Genomic DNA, 16,305 nt, shown 5'->3' with positions numbered 1-16,305 from the left:
GTACGATGACGAACGTAATTTATCATAGGGAGAGTTATCCTATCCAGATTTTTCAACTATCTTAACTTTAACATTTTTCATACGATTCATACTTTATAACTTCTCATCCCATATTAATTCACAGACTCTATAGAATTCATTACATTAATAACTCATACATTACAGCAATCATCCAACTTTCTATCCGTACGTATCAAACATATTCATACATTACAACCAACATATGCCATATCAATTAACAGCGAACGTTCATAACAGTTAAATCAGCATACTTTTCATGCATCCAAATCATATCATACAACATCCAAGTATAAATTAAATTTATAAGCTTCCCTTACCTGGATAGCAGTGTACTCCCAAAAAGCAAGGTTTAGTTCGTCCTTTAACAGCGTTCTACCCTCAGGTTTCGCTCAACAACTTTCACTTAATCTAAAACACCAGAAATCAGAAACAACTCAGACCTATACCCATGCATGCAACCAAACTAGGGTTCGCATGAAACCAAATGGACGAACAGTTAGCGACTAGAACTTACCAGTTCCGATCCCAATTCTGTTCGGTCCAGAATCACGTTCACGTCTCCAGGAACGTTTCTATGGTTCTGAAACGTGATCGGAGAAGAAGGTGAAGAGTTACAGTAGAGAGAAGGTGAAGGTTTCTAGAGAGAAGATGGAGAAAATGAAAGGCCAGAGTTTCGTGAGGAAGAAGGTGAATACAGAGAGTGAGAAGAAGTGTTTTCAGAAAATCATTTCCTTCTTCTCAACGTCAAACGAACGTGCACTCTCATGCGGACACCTGTTTCCCACTGCAGATTCAGAAGGTTCCAAAGTGACACTTGGCAGGCGTGCGTCAGAGTGTGTGAGTGCGTTTTTAATGAGACTGAGTGTGTGGCGCAGTGCATTAATGAGAGCAGTCAGGTGACTCATCAGTGCATTAATTTGATGTGACAGAGATTTTTAGTGCTAATTATCTAGGGCCTCACATCTAAAACCATAGCTGATCTGAGAATGAAAATTACATTTGGACTTTAGATAGCAGATTTTGAAATCGTGTTAGACAAATAACTAGACTTCTAAATCTCGTTATAAATAAAATTCCAGTTTTTAAAATTTGGTGTACCATTGAAATCTCTAATTAAGAAGGTAATTAATTTCCAAATTCTATTAAAAAAATATTAGGTTTTGAAATTTAATTAAGTAATTTACCGTAATTGACAACAATAAAACCAAACCTAAAAACAATTTTTTAAATTTATTGAATTAATTCATCACATGAAAAAAAATATGATCGGTTGTCAAATTATTTATATAATCTTTTTACACATTTTATTTGTGAAAGAACATAAATCTAACAAAGGTAAAATTTATAAAACTAAAAGAAATCTTTCACCTTAATTATGACGAATCTAACTACCAATAATACAACATTAAGATAGAATATGTAACATCCCAAAATTATACAGTCAGCAACTATATAATAGAATATTCACATATATTAATATATCAAATCAGTCTTACAGTAAGGAAATAACGTACGCTCTTGGCCGAACGGCCTTACATAGATACATAAAATTTTACGAGAGTTCACTAAGCAATAAGAACGAACGGTTTACAAAACTGAGGGAACACCGAACGTTCCAAAATTTATTATAAACAAGAGGGCGTTCGCTCTAAAACAACCCACTAACATAAATAAACTAACATATAACTGAAAGTTCTATGGTTCGGCCTTCACTTCAATCTCCACTAAATTCTCTTCCGCCAGAATTCCTTCTTCAAGCGTTTCTTCCAGAGATGCATCTCCCTCTGCTCACATCCACACGGATGATCATTGCAAGTACAAGACGGACGTACAGATACAGACAACACAATGGAAAACGAAGGGTAAGCTTATTGAATTTAATTCAAGTAAAACATACATATACATCAAACAAATTAAATAAGTCATAACATATGCTTCAATCAATTCATTCACTCAATCAATTCCTGATACTAGACTGACTGTCCGGACTGTATGAATTCTGTGTAGCTACGACGTTCGTGCACCCAGGTGGTGTAGTAACTGGCATTTATCATCAGCTGCCACCCGAGGTTAGTCCCTTCCATCCAAGGTACCCCCAAGGACTAGGACCTCCTGCCATTCCCACACATGACATACTCCCCTCTACTTGAGGACGAGCACTCACGGAACATCAGGATGAATCGCCAGCTAAGCTTTGTCCACATTCATACTTTACAAATCTCAATTTCCATCCAAGAGTCGTTCCTCCTTGGAACGCTCGTTCAAACTCCACAATCACAATTTCAACTCTTATAGTATTCGCACATCTTAATTCAACCTCTTATTAACACTTTCATTCTTTGTTCCACTTGTATAAAAAGACGAACGTTCAATCCTCTTCATAACGAGGACGAACGTCAAGAACGAGACCAAAGGGACTTCTTTTACAAAGGAATCAAGCTGACTCATCTTTCATGACGAACATTATTAAAATTTGAATCACTTAAATGAACTGATTCTAGAACAATTAAACTTAGAATAATTCACTTGACAAGATTTCAGATTCAATTCAACTGAATGAGGATAAAATACGAGTACTAAATGTACTAAGAACAATTTGATTGGAATAACCGCCTGTCAGTAAATGACCAAACGCGGTACACAAATTTACTGAAAATTAGGACGAACGCTATTTAAGTTTTAGGACGAACGCTAGGAGAATTTAGGACGAACGCTATTTCGATTCGTTGGCGACTACTGAAGGAACAAACGTTCGGCATAGGATCGAGCGTTACTTTATAACGAACGTATTGGGACGAGCGTTCGGTATAAGACCGAGCGCCACTTAGGACGTACGTTTTGGGTTGAGACTATTCACTGGTTCAAAATCATAGAAGTTTGGGATTTAATATAGATCAGATACTTAAAGTTTATGTCTTAATAATTTAACTAAGAGTTCAAAGATATACTTTCAGGCTTCTCAAATTCTCACACAACACTCCTGAAGTCTACGTTTGGCCGAACGCTCAAACGTAAAACTATATATATAAGAGGGCGTTCGTCCTCAAAGGGAAATCCTTTCCAAATGAAAGGGTTCGACTATTTCAAAGAATTTACCAAGACTACCGAACGGTCAAAGACCGTTTCGATAACGAACGTTCATTTTCATATGATTTTCATATTCAATTTCAACCTACAGTAACCATATTTTTCAGTATAAACTTTCATGCATTTAATCACTCATATCATGGCACAAATTCATACTTCTTCATACATCATCTCATCATACAACTCATTTTTCAATTTAATCCAACCATAGCACATTTCATCATTTACACGCATCATTTCAGAATCATATTCGCATATCAAAATACAATATCATGAATCATACATTCCAGTAACACTTAAACGCACATGCAGTACAACACAATCACATGAATTAAATCTAATAAGCTTCCCTTACCTGGATTCGTGATTGAAACGTCTAATAATTGGACTCGTCCACAATGGTTTCCTACCCTCAACGATTTTCTTAAGTTCTTCACTAAATCTAACCAAAAGAAATGTAAAAGAATTTAGCTGATACCCTTGCATGCAGCTGAATTTGGGTTTTGTAGGAAATCTAGAAACGAGAGTCTAGGTTGGAAAACTTACCGGTTACAGAATCAGAAGTTGTTCGGTTTAAAATGACGCTCACGATGCAGGGGACGTTCCTACGGTGCTGAAACGTGAACGGAGAAAAGGGTGGTAAGTTACCGAAGAGAGAAGAAGAGGGTTCTAGAGAGAAGGAGGAGAAAATGGGGTTTTGAATTTCTGAGGAAGAAGATGGTGCAATGCAGAGAGAGTGGGAAGAGGTGCTTCAGAAAATCAACTCTTTTTCCAAGTCAAACGGACACTCTCTCGCACGCTGACACCTGGCTTCCACTATCAAATTTAGAACATTCCAATTTGACACATGGCAGACGTGATTCAGAGAATGTGAGTGCGTTTTAATTGCATTGAGCGTGTGGCGTGGGTGCATTTATGGAAGCTGACAGGTGACTCAGCAGTGCTTTTATGGTGACGTGACAAAATATCTCACTGAACATAACTAAAATTGAGATTAACAAATTCATAAAACAAAATAAACAAAATAAATTTAAAAGTATAAAATAAAAAAAAAGCAATAAAACAAACAATGTAAATTTGAAAAAATAAAACTAAAAACAATACCATATTTTCAAATTAAAAAAAATACTTAATAGAATTTTGAAATTTAACTGTGTCCTAAACATAAGTTTGAAATCCAATATAATTTAACCATATTTCAAAATCTGATAAATTTTTAAATAAGATTTCCAATTTGATTAAGTTCTTAATTAAATTTCAAAATATGATGTATTTCTATATCTAATGAATTATATTGCAATGTTAATTTCTTAATCAAAGTCTAAATTATAATAATTACTGTGATTACTTGATTTTGTCTGAAAAAATATAAAAATAATTTTTAAAAAATTAATTAAAAATAAATGTAATAACCCAAAATATAACAATTAACCATATGTTAATCATTATATAATTAATAAGATAGAACAGTTATAAACTATAATATATAGTACATGTAACATCCCGATTATATAATAACAAATATTACATAATAAAGACGTCAACATTCCAATAAAGAGAACAGTCGGAGCATGACGTGTAATTAAATGTGAAATTACAGTCATCCAGAAATAAAAGAAACGGGAATTCAAACTTGAACAGCTTAAAGAGTCAAATACTACAAGAGTTCATATGGGAAATTCCTAAGAAGACTACTCCGCAACCTTAGTATCCTCTAGCTCTTGCTCCAAAGGGATCTCTTCAACAACGTCTGCTCCCATCCAAGTGGATGATCATCGCCGGAGAAACATACCCAAACAGCACATAACACAAACAATGCAAGGGTGAGCTAGATATAAAAAGCATGTTATACATATAGCACAGTTAATTCATGTCATCATACGTAGATTCATATAAAGAAACAATTAAGGCATGCTCATTAAACCACAACTCACACATCTTTACACTTACATAGTTCTGCTGGCACTCCCCAACACTATGCAAGGTAAAGTCACAACACACGACTCATCCGAATTTGTATAACTGTCGAACTATTGGTCGTCTTTGCACTTGCATAGTTGAGCTAGTCTTGCCTAACACTAGCAAGGTAAATCCCCCAATCTGTCTATGTCTAAATTCAAAGACTATAGACGAGGACCTCCCTCTACTCTCACCACTTACATTGTTCTTCTCTACTTGAGCATGAACAATGCTTTGAGTGTAGGGATAGACATACTAGTTCAAAGTTCCATACAGTTTATACAGAACAACACACCACCACATAACCACTTTCATCCATCTCTCCCCGAGATGTCCACTTCATACTCACATACACTATTTACTTTTACAATCGTATCATCATAGTAATTTATCATATTTCATACATTCACATATCTTCACATACATCACATCGCAATATATATTCCAAACATTTGTACACATAATTCAATTCCAGAGAAACTCAACTTAGAACTCAACACTATTCATCCGAACACTATTCATCCGAACACTATTCATCAAACACTTTGCGGGACACTATTCATCCGAACACTATTCACCGAACGCCATCTGTCGAACGTTATCTTGCCGAACACTACTATATTTGGACGCACGCTATAAGATCCAACACAATCAGGCCGAACGCTAAAACCGAACAGTATTCAGTCGAACGCTAAAACCGAACACCTCCAATATTCAGTCGAACGCTAAAACCGAACGACTCTAGTATTCAGTCGAACGCTAAAACCGAACGCCCCACTGGATTAAACATTTCCCGACCGAATGTTATAACCGAATACCTCACTAAAATCGTACAATGTCAGGACGAACGTTCAAAGATCAATCATCATCAAATACCGAACGTTCGCTACGAACGATCACTAAATGGGAATAAACATCAGCAAAACCGAACGTTATCTATCATTAAGACCGAACGCTTACGATCGAAGCCTGAGACTACTTGGGCAAGATCGAACGCTAGCTATCACTGATACACCCAGATTAAACGCTTACCAACTAAACATCAGAATACGCGATTTAGGTCGAACGCTAATGATTTCTAATAGATATCGAGACCGAACGCTCAAGATCCAAACTTAAGACTATCAAATGAAGATCGAATGCTCAACAATCAGAATTAAACCAAGACTGAACGCTCACAATCAGAATCAAACAAAGACCGAACGCTCACAATCAGAATTAAACCAATACAGAACGCTCACAATCAAAATCAACCCAAGACCGAACGCTAACAATCAGAATTAAACCAAGACCGAACGCTCACAATCAGAATCAAACTAAGACCGAACGGTCACAATCAGAATCAAGTCAAGACCGAACGCTCACAATCAGAATTAAACCAAGACCGAATGCTCACAATCAGAAGTAAAGCAGATCATAAATTCTAAAATACTCAAAGTAAACAACTGGAACATCAAAACTCAAACTGAACTTCAACTATCACTATCAAAAGCACAGACAGAATTGATTTCATAGGTGAATGTACATTGATATGAATAAAAGAGTGCTTAGAGTTCTCAAGAAGACATCATGATAATGTGAATCCCAATCCAGGGTATTCTAGTTCATATTTCAGAACTTTAATTTGACTCTTTCCACTCATTTTTCCAATCAAGGTTCATTAGCCTATTCATCAATCTAAAATTCACAAACAAATTCAAGAAACACAAATTTGAATCAATTTTTATGCATTGGACTTTTCTCTGTCTCGAGAAGACATCTCGATGAAAAATGCTCACTATGGAGACATTTAATTCCGAAAGAAATCATAAAATTGCAGAGAATCAGAATCCAAATCATTTTCTCAAAACATAACAATGGCAGAAATCAAGAACACAGAACAATCTCAACACAAACGAGAATACGAAATAGAACTTTATTAATATGAAAAGAAGATTACAACTATACCGGAAGTCACCAATATTCTCGCGACTGTCACTCTCGCAATTGTCTCAGCGAAATCCAGAAACAAGAACAATATCTCTACTCTAAGAAAAGCGTAAAAACCCTAATCTATAGAGCGTCTGAAAATGTATCTCAAAAGTATATGAAGAAGTGTTCTCTATATCTCCCTATTTACATGGTGAAGGCCCTTTATATAGGATCAAAAACGAAAAGAGAAAAGGAAGGGGGAAAAGAAAAATGGGAGAGGGAAAACCTTGCTATGACGCTTCGAGCTTCACCTTGATCCAACGGTCTCCAAAAGCTTTGCTCTTCAAACCCTCCGATCCACTTAAGCTTCGGTCAGCTTCTTCTCTGGCGAGGATCGCGCTCCGGTCACGTCTTCAGCTTCACCGGTCAGGTTCTTCTTTGGGTAAGTGGCGAGAGCTTTTCTTCTCCCTTCTCTCGCACAAGCCCTAGCTTAAGTGTTTCTACTCTCTTCCACCAAATGAATGAATGTGCTTGAGAGAATGTTATTTTCTCAAATGAGCTGCTCTGCAATGACCCCCAAAAGCTGCCTCCATTGAAACTCACCGTTTCACTTAAGTCCATACCAGCATTGGCAGCCCAATTATCCAATCAACAGCAGTCTTCCAATTGCAGCACCATTGTAGCAGGCCAGCGCTGCCTTCAATTTTACTTGCAGCAGCTTAATGTTAAAACAGTGGCCCAAAACAGCGGCCCAAATTTAATCCAGCAGCTCATTTCAATTCAACACCTCTCAATCAACTTCTATTATGGCCCAAATGTTATCCCAATCTCTAAAAAATCATACAATTAAGAAAAAAAAGAGAAATTATGCAATTAAAACAAAACATTTTTATTGAAAGAATTTCAGAAAAATACTAATTTCCTAATTATTAACAAAAGCTAAAAATTACACCTAAAAACCTCTTTTTAACTAAAATTTTATAAAACTAAAGAATTAAGAGAAATACATAAAACTAATCTAATTCTAAGAAATTAAAAACTAAAGAAATCTAAGAAATGTTTTTTAATAGAGAAAAATATGTAAATATAGAGTGTTATCAGTAACTAATAATAAATAAATGACAATTCATATAAAACATCTCCAGAATAAGGTAGGATGTTCTTTTATTTACTTTTGGAATTAGGGCAAGGAAAGAAGGGGGAAGCTGTGTAACTAGAGTTGTGTAATTCTTATAGCTAAATCAATGCTGCCCCTGCAGCCATTGCTCCATTGCTCACTACTGTTTTCAATATGTACTTCACTACGACAATGTACTATTCAATGTTCAAAGCATCAAGTTTTCTCTGTTTGAATCTTCAAATAGTGGAAGTTTGCAATGCTATCAATAAACTTAAATGAAAAAAATTTAAGAAAAAGAGTAAACAAACTTTATAATGGATGTTTGTATTGGTGATCAAAGATCTTACAGTTAGTGGATTGCCTAATGACTTTCCAGTTTGAGGGTCCCAACAAATAAGTTCAACAGCCTTGCTCCCACTTACAAGATACTTTCTATCCAGTGACCATGCAATACAAAGTACCCAGTTCTTGTGTCCTGCATAAAATGTTAACAGCTATAATGCTATATATGACTCGTTAAAATTGCCGAAGCATTATGAAACTATAGAAATTGATATTAATTTAATAAGGAAGGATAAAGAATAGCTCTTTACAGCAGAGTAGACCATTGTAATTCTCTCAATACTATAATTCTCAGCCTTCACAGTCCCTATCCTTCCCTCTTATTATTTTCTCATTCCTTTGCAATAACCCCCACCCTCCCACTATTCTTTGCCAGCTTAGAATTCCATCATGATCCAGATTTAATAGCATGAACATTCCCCTTAGCAGTAACACACTGCTTCTCATCGAGAACCTTCAATTAATTCTAACTCCTTTTACCATTTAGTTAAATTGATCATTTATATTTCCTGTACTTAATTAGCAAATACCAAGAACAACTTAACATTTTTAAATGTCAAACCTTTGCAAGTGTACAATGGTGTCTGAGTGGTCAAGTCCCAAAATCGAACACTGGTATCACCAGAACCACTTGCCAGTTGTCGTCCATCGGGACTGAAGGCAACACTAAGTACAGCTTCAGCATGACCTAAAAATATAAACAACCGCAAAAATATGAATTCCAGAACATTCAAAGAATAACACAAACTTGTGCTGCAATCATCAACATCCAAACCACACTGATGTCTCTCACAGTTTAGCAAGCACAATACAACATTGTGCCACTACGAATGGGAAAATACACAATATGTCTCACATACCAGAAATAGTTGCAGAACAGCGATTCACAGGACGAATCCAAAAAATAGCTTGAGGTTGACAAACTATAGGCAAAGCCTTCTCCACCGAGACTGGAATAGTGTTAAAGTAACATTGCAAAGGAAAAGAAAAACATCATTACAAGTGCGTAATTCTTTGTATCAATTCTTTAGAAAGATGAGGATTTTTTTTCTCAAAATGTGTTAAAAGCAAGTAAATAAGTGAATTTACAACGAATTAAGAAAGAAAAAGAAATAATTTATTGTAAACAAACATGACTAACCTTTGTTTTTCTGCAAGTATGTTTCAAGTGGCACAATGAGCTCCTCATCTGATATATAGAAAGCATACGACAACTTCTCTTCCTAAAATGAAAGCATAGATAATCGCTCAATGTTATAAATAATAAACAAAATGTAAAATAGAATTTGAGAAGAATAAAGGGACTTGCTTACATTGTTTTGAAGCTTATTAACAATCTGATTGAGGTGTTGAGGGCCAGCAATCTGAGGTAGGTACATGGGAGAGCCCAAGGGAGTTCCATCTGGGTCTGTCAAAAGACACATCACGGTCTTGATTATCTCCCTCTTCTCCACCATAGTCTCTGTCTCTACCTCCATTTTTCAATCAGGGATTTTCCTTCTCTTATGCTGAGATTCTCTTATGGATGATGCTTCTTACTCTTCCACTTGGGATTCTATTTGGTTATATCTTCGTTGTCATGCTGAAACTAATAAAAGTAGTGAAATAAAGTCACACCGGCACAAACCCTAAATTAAACAGGACCCAGGACCCATCATACAGAGACCTCAGACTTCCCATATTTATGTTTTTTTTTCTTTGTTAAATATCATCATTTTAAATTTTAAATTTTAAATTTTAAACTTTAAATTTTAAATGATGATATTCTCAACCCAACTCATTGGATTTATTTACAAAAACGGCGGCAGATTTGGGGTTGAGAGTGGTGTGGTTTAGTTGGGGGAGGAACCTGGGTGACCTTCGTGGGGTGAGGAATTGACTGTGTACATAAGAGTTTTTCTCTGACATTTTAACGAACACTTGAAGGTGTCGCTTCTACAGTGAACAAAAATTAGACTCTCCCGATTAGAATTCAAACTCGAATTGAGAGTCTCGTGAATGCATTAACCAACACCCTTTTGGGCTTCTCTTCATGCACAAAAAAAAATTCTTACCCAGCCGCCGTGAACGATGCTCTGCCACAAATCCTTCTCTTCGGTGCTACAGATGCGTGGGAACGTTCTCAAACAAGACACGCACACGAATGGGGATAAAAATGCATGGTGATGGGTGTTTCTTCGTGCATCCCATCAAATTTCTACCTGCACCTCATCACAGGCTTCCGAAAATTTTGATCCGGTGCAGGGGTGTGTTAACTGTCTTTCGAAAAAGAAATTTCAGAATTGATCTATTGTGTTGCGAAAAGTAAAATCCAGTTTTATGGAATTAAGGGACAGCCTAGCCTGCCATTTTTTTTAAAATCTTTTAATTATTTTTAAACTTTTTAATTATTTTTAAAATTTGTTTATCCATATTTAAAGCATATTTAATTATATAATTTTTTTAAAATTTTTAATTAATGTTTTCAATCAAATAAATTAAAATAATATTATATTTACATATCATATTATTCTATTATAAATAAAAAATAAATTTTAATTTATAATGATAATGGTTTAAACTACAACACTAATATATATTTATATTCTTAAAATAATATAACATAAAAATATTAACTTTTAATTTATTTTATATTTTAATTTTAAAAAAAACGGGTTAGTAGAACAATCCACCGCTAATTTGACGGGGACCATGTAAGATTTTGCCGAATTGAAGTCACATATCTAAAGGGTTCTTTCTTTTCAACATTTTAACCATTTAAACCATCTAAAACTAGAAGTTTGAATCTCTGAAGATACCTCACCCACCATTCATCTACGATTTGGTTAAAGGAGGGGTGTAATGGTTCAATGAGGACATCCACACACAGCACTTGGTCGTGTTGTACTTCCAAGCCTTTCACATCTCTTTTTCATGTTTGCATGAATGTTTTAATTTCACTAAATAGCAGTCTGAACACAGCTTTACAAAATAAGAACTAAATTTTAACCGTTACATCTCAATTTAAAATACTCCATTCAAACACTACAAAAGTGACAAGGTGAACAAAAATGACAGTTTAACCAAAAATGGCCATTGTTGTTAGAAGAAAATGCCTCCTGCATCGCATCGCTCGTGTTTGTGACCTTGGGTTTTAATTTTTTTTTTTAAATCATCTCTGATAATGGGTCTTCCATTTTTTGTTTATGGTTTCTTGTTTATTCCGTATCCATGAATCAACAGAGACACAAAAAATTATGACACACAAATTTATCACAATAATGCTAAGTGTAAGACCTTGGAAAATGAACACCATTAATCACCTGTCACATCCCCTTTAATTACTCCCAAAACCCCTCTGCAGTGCATTAAAAACGCACTTCCATACTCTTTGCATTCTCGCCAAGTGTCGCGATGGAATGTTCTGAAGTCAGTTAATGGAGTGCAGGTGTCAGCAGAAGAATGCACGACCGTTTGGACGTGGGGCAAACAAAATTAATCTTCTGAAAAATCTGCCACACTCTTCTGCATGCACCTTCACCTTCCAAACTCTGATCTCCATTTTTCTCCTCCTTCTCTCTAGAAAACCTTTCCCTTCTTTCTACTACCACTCACTCTTCTCTGCTCCGATCACTGTTCAGGCACCGTAGAAGGATTCCAGTCGTCCTGAGCTTTCACCTGAATCGAACACTTTAGAGTTCTGAAACCGGTAAGTTCATTTTCCTTCAACTGTTCGTTCTGGTGAACATGCACACCTAACTCTGGGTGCATGAGTTCTTAAGTTAAATACTGAACCCCTTTTTCATCTGTCGTTGATGTTGGTTCGAATGGTAGTGAGCGTTGAGGGTAGCATGGATTTTTAGTTCACAAGTCAAGTTGCAAACTGTAGGACGTCCGTTCATGTTAGAGGTAAGGGAAGCTTATTAATTTAATTCGTATGCTGATTGTATGATTTCTGAAAATGAATGTATGTTGTTGAACGAGTGAATATATGTATTCAGTATGAGTATGATGCATGATAGTTGATGAGTATGAAGTATATGAATGTGAAAATGAGTTATAAATCTGAGGTATGAATTATTGATATGGATGTTATAAAGTCTGAAAATTTATAATTGGTGTAAAGTATAAAGTATAAACTGGTATATGGAAAACTTAAGTTGAAAATAGTTATAAATCTGAATATGAACTTATTACTATGATTATGTATGTTCGTTATCGAACGGTCCTCTACCGTTCGGTTTTCAAGTAAACTGGTTAAAAGGGAATTCTTTCATTTGGAAGGAATTCTGATCGAGAACGAGCGTTCTCATGTGGAAATAATATCTTGAAGCGTTCGGCTCAGAATAGTCGTACCAAATATTTGAAATAAAGTAATATATATATATATATATATATATATATATATATATATATATATATATATATGTACCTTGTAATTTAAAGATTTGTAACGCTCGATCTTATACTTAGCGTTCGTAACAAGTAGCGCTCGGTCTTACACTAAGCGTATGTCCTATGTAGTGCTCGGTCTTATACCGGACGCTCGTATTTGTCTTTAACCATCAAACGTGTGGAAATAGCGTACGTTCAAACTTCAGTAAAATTCCTCTTACCGTATTCGGTCATTAACTGGCAGTCAGTCTCAAAAATAGAATTATTCTCGTTATGGTTCTGAAATGGTCTTGAGGTGGTTTTATCCATTGGATCCGGCCTAGAGTCCTGTACTTAAATTATTTTTGAGTATTGATAAAATCTTCCGAGAGTCAGTTCATTCAACAGATTTCAATGGTAAGTAACGTTCGCCAAAAGTGATGTTTATTTGTAGTCAAATTTATTCGGTTCTGGAACGAAGGTTATCGTTCTCTTTTCTCCCGTTCGTCCTCATTATGAAGAGGACTGAACGTTCGTTATTTTATGAACTTGGATTGGAAGATGAAAATGAAAATAAAGGGAAATATTATAAATAATGAACAGTATATGAGATGAATAAGTGATGGTGGATTTTGAACGAGCGTTCCAAGGAGGAACGACTCTATGATTTGAATATGGAAAGTTGTGTAGTATGAACGTGGTAAAGCTACTGATGGCAGTTCATCCTGATGTTCCGTGAGTGCTCGTCTTCACGTAGAGGAGAGTAGGTCATGTGTGGGAACGGCAGGAGGTCCTAGTCCTTAGGAGTACTTTGGACTGATAGGGCTAACCTCGGGTGGCAGCTGTTGAGTGTTTCCCAGTTATCACATCACTCGGGTGCACGAACGCCTGTAGATACATGGATTCATACAGTCCGGACGGTCTGTCTTATGAGAGTTTTGGATGGTTATTTCTATGTTGATATATTATTGTATTGTTGGTATCTTTAAATTGGATGTTGATGCATTGAATTAAATTATATAAGCTTACCCTGTGTTCTTTCCTTGTGTTGTTTTGTATCTGTACGTCCGTCCTGTCAATGCAATGATCATCCGTGTGGATGTGAGCAGAAGGAGACACTCTTTTGGAAGAAGTGGTGGAGAAGAGAATCTTGTGGACGTCGAAGTGAAAGCCGAGACTTAGATCGTCCAGTAGAATTAGGCGTCCTTAGAATTTTATGACGTTCGGTTATTGGTTTTGTAAAACCGTTCGTCCTGAACCTTTGTTACTTCTGTTTTATCTTATTAACTCTGTATTTAATGACGTTCGGCTTTTGATAGCTGACTTTATATAAGACTGCACTGATTAATTATGTAATGTGATTAATTCTAATTTATGGTTATTACTATATTTTGGGATGTTACACTAAGAAATCATGCATCAGATTTGCAGAACAGAGGAAATACAACTAACAAAGATTAAGAAAACGCGCATGAACAAATCCAAAAGATAAGAAAATTTGACCAGTGATATAAACAGTTCAAGCAAAGAGATAAGATTTGGTAAATAACCTTCGTTGTGTGAAACCAATACAATCCTAATTTTCTTCTTTCTTCAATCCAGTATTCTTCTTCCCTCTAATTCTTTCCAGCTTTTCGAATTCCAGAAACCAATTAGCTCCCTTCCTCGTTTTTCAATTCCAGTCCCCCTCTCCCTTTTTCAAATACCACGCAAGCAGAAAACCCTAATTAGGTTTTTACATTGGGCATTTTAGATTTTCCTTATTTTTCTATTTTTTGTTTTTGTTTTGTTTCTAAATTTTATTATATTAGTAATAATTTTTATTATATATATATATATATATATATATATATATATATATTTATTATATTAGTAATAATATTTTTAACATAATTGATATTTTTTCATCTTAATTCATTTATTATTATTATATTTTTTTTAAGTTAAAATCTTTATTGTAACATGTAAGACCTCGGAAAATGCACACCCTTAATCACCTGTCACATCCCTTAACTTCTCCCAAAACCCCTCTGCAGTGCATTAAAAACGCACTTCCATTCTCTCTGTTTTCCTGCCAAGTGTCGTGATGGAATGTTCTGAAATCAGTAGTGGAAGACAAGTGTCAGCAAGAGAACGGACGTTGGTTTTTAAACAAAACTGACTTTTCTGAAAACCGCGTCCCTCTCTGCATGCACTCATCTTCTCCAACAATCCTAATCTTTCGAATTCTCCTCCTTCTCTCTAGAACCATTTCATCTTCTCTCTACTGCAACTCACTCTACCTTGCTCCGGTCACTGTTCAGGCACCGTAGAAGGATTCCCGGCGTCCTGAGCTTTCGTTTGAACCGAACACTTTAGAGTTCTGAAACCGGTAAGTTTATCCTCCTTCCACTGTTCGTTCTTGTGAACATGCACGCCCAGCTTTGGGTGTTGGAATTCTTTAGTTAAAAACTGAACCCGTTTCCATCTATGTTTGATGTTGATTCATAGAGTAGTAAGCGTTGCGGGTAGAAGGAATTTATAATTTACAAGTCAAGTCACACACTGTAGGACGTCCGTTCACGTTAGAGGTAAGGGAAGTTTAGTAATTTAATTTGTATGTTGTTGTATGCTTGTTGAAATTGATTGCATGTTACTGAATGAGTGTATGTATGTATCCAGTATATGTATGAAGCATGATGTTTGATATGCCTGAAGTGTATGAATGTGAACATGAGTATTTATTTGAAGTATGAATTATTAATGTGGATGCCATAAAGTCTGGAAATTTATATTTTTGATGTGAAGTATAAAGTATGAACTGGTATTTGGAAAGATTCAAAGTTGAAAATAGTGGAAAATGTGAATATGAACTTCTTAATATGATTATGTACGTTCGTAATCGAACGGTTCTCTACCGTTCGGTTTCCTAGTAATCTAGTTAAAAATGGAATTCTTTCATTCGGAAAGAACTCCGATCGAGAACGAGCGTCCTCTTGTGAAAGACTATGTTTGAGCGTTCGGCTCAGCCTAGTGGTACCTGACTATCTTAAACCAATTGAAGTTTTATATATTAGTAACGCTCGGTTTTATATCAAACGTTCGTTATAGGTAGCGCATAGTTTTATACTAAGCGTTCGTCCCAATCGGTGTTCGGTCTTATACCGAGCGTTCATCCTAATTAGTACTCGGTCATCTACCTAACGTTCGTCCTAAGTAGTGTTCGGTCTTATACCGAACGCTCGTCCTTATCTTTGATTCCTAAACGGACGTAACTAGCGTTCGTCCAAATTGTTAGTAAGCATATATAATTGGCATTCGGTCATGGACTGGCAGTCGACCCCTTTTAAACGAATTGTTCTCAGTATAGTTAATTACTTGTCTTTTTGTATCTTTATCCATTTGGATTCGGCCTAGAGTCTGCATACTTAAATTATTTCTGAATATTGATTGTATCACTATAGAGTCATTTCATTCAACTGATTTGAGTAGCCATGACGTCCATTAAATAACCAGGAAATCAACAACAATGG

The 16,305-nt window shown here is 35.6% G+C and overlaps 1 protein-coding gene across 6 annotated transcripts; it reads right to left on the bottom strand.

The window, feature by feature from the left end:
- Positions 1 to 1,509: 1,509 nt before the first annotated feature.
- Positions 1,510 to 10,742, bottom strand: LOC148203767 (notchless protein homolog). Of its 6 annotated transcripts, none has more exons than XM_088106544.1 (8): positions 10,495 to 10,742; positions 10,290 to 10,375; positions 9,754 to 10,022; positions 9,582 to 9,663; positions 9,301 to 9,390; positions 9,003 to 9,128; positions 8,446 to 8,573; positions 1,510 to 1,805 (listed from the first exon to the last, which is right to left on the bottom strand). In XM_088106544.1, exons 3-8 carry the CDS (start codon positions 9,916 to 9,918, stop codon positions 1,746 to 1,748), a joined length of 651 nt encoding a protein of 216 aa, XP_087962670.1. In that variant the 5' UTR covers positions 9,919 to 10,022; positions 10,290 to 10,375; positions 10,495 to 10,742; the 3' UTR covers positions 1,510 to 1,745. The 6 variants fall into 6 exon arrangements, with proteins under 6 accessions (XP_087962670.1, XP_087962668.1, XP_087962669.1 ...); XM_088106542.1 differs by having other exon boundaries at positions 1,511 to 1,805; positions 9,754 to 10,028; XM_088106543.1 differs by lacking the exon at positions 10,290 to 10,375 and having other exon boundaries at positions 1,511 to 1,805.
- Positions 10,743 to 16,305: the final 5,563 nt, after the last annotated feature.

This window comes from Vigna umbellata, chromosome 2 (genome assembly GCF_029865625.1).
Source record: "Vigna umbellata cultivar VRB3 chromosome 2, Vumbellata_1.0, whole genome shotgun sequence".
Lineage (NCBI taxonomy): Eukaryota > Viridiplantae > Streptophyta > Magnoliopsida > Fabales > Fabaceae > Vigna > Vigna umbellata.
This window is presented reverse-complemented; position numbering and strand designations above follow the sequence as displayed.

Excerpts from the sequence above, each read along its gene's own strand:
- LOC148203767 (XM_088106544.1), bottom strand. The coding sequence starts at position 9,918 with ATGGAGGTAGAGACAGAGACTATGGTGGAGAAGAGGGAGATAATCAAG. Across the intron at positions 9,129-9,300 it reads CTGTTCTGCAACTATTTCTG|GTCATGCTGAAGCTGTACTT; the intron begins GTATGTGAGACA and ends TTATATTTTTAG. Across the intron at positions 8,574-9,002 it reads ACCATTGTACACTTGCAAAG|GACACAAGAACTGGGTACTT; the intron begins GTTTGACATTTA and ends CATTTTATGCAG.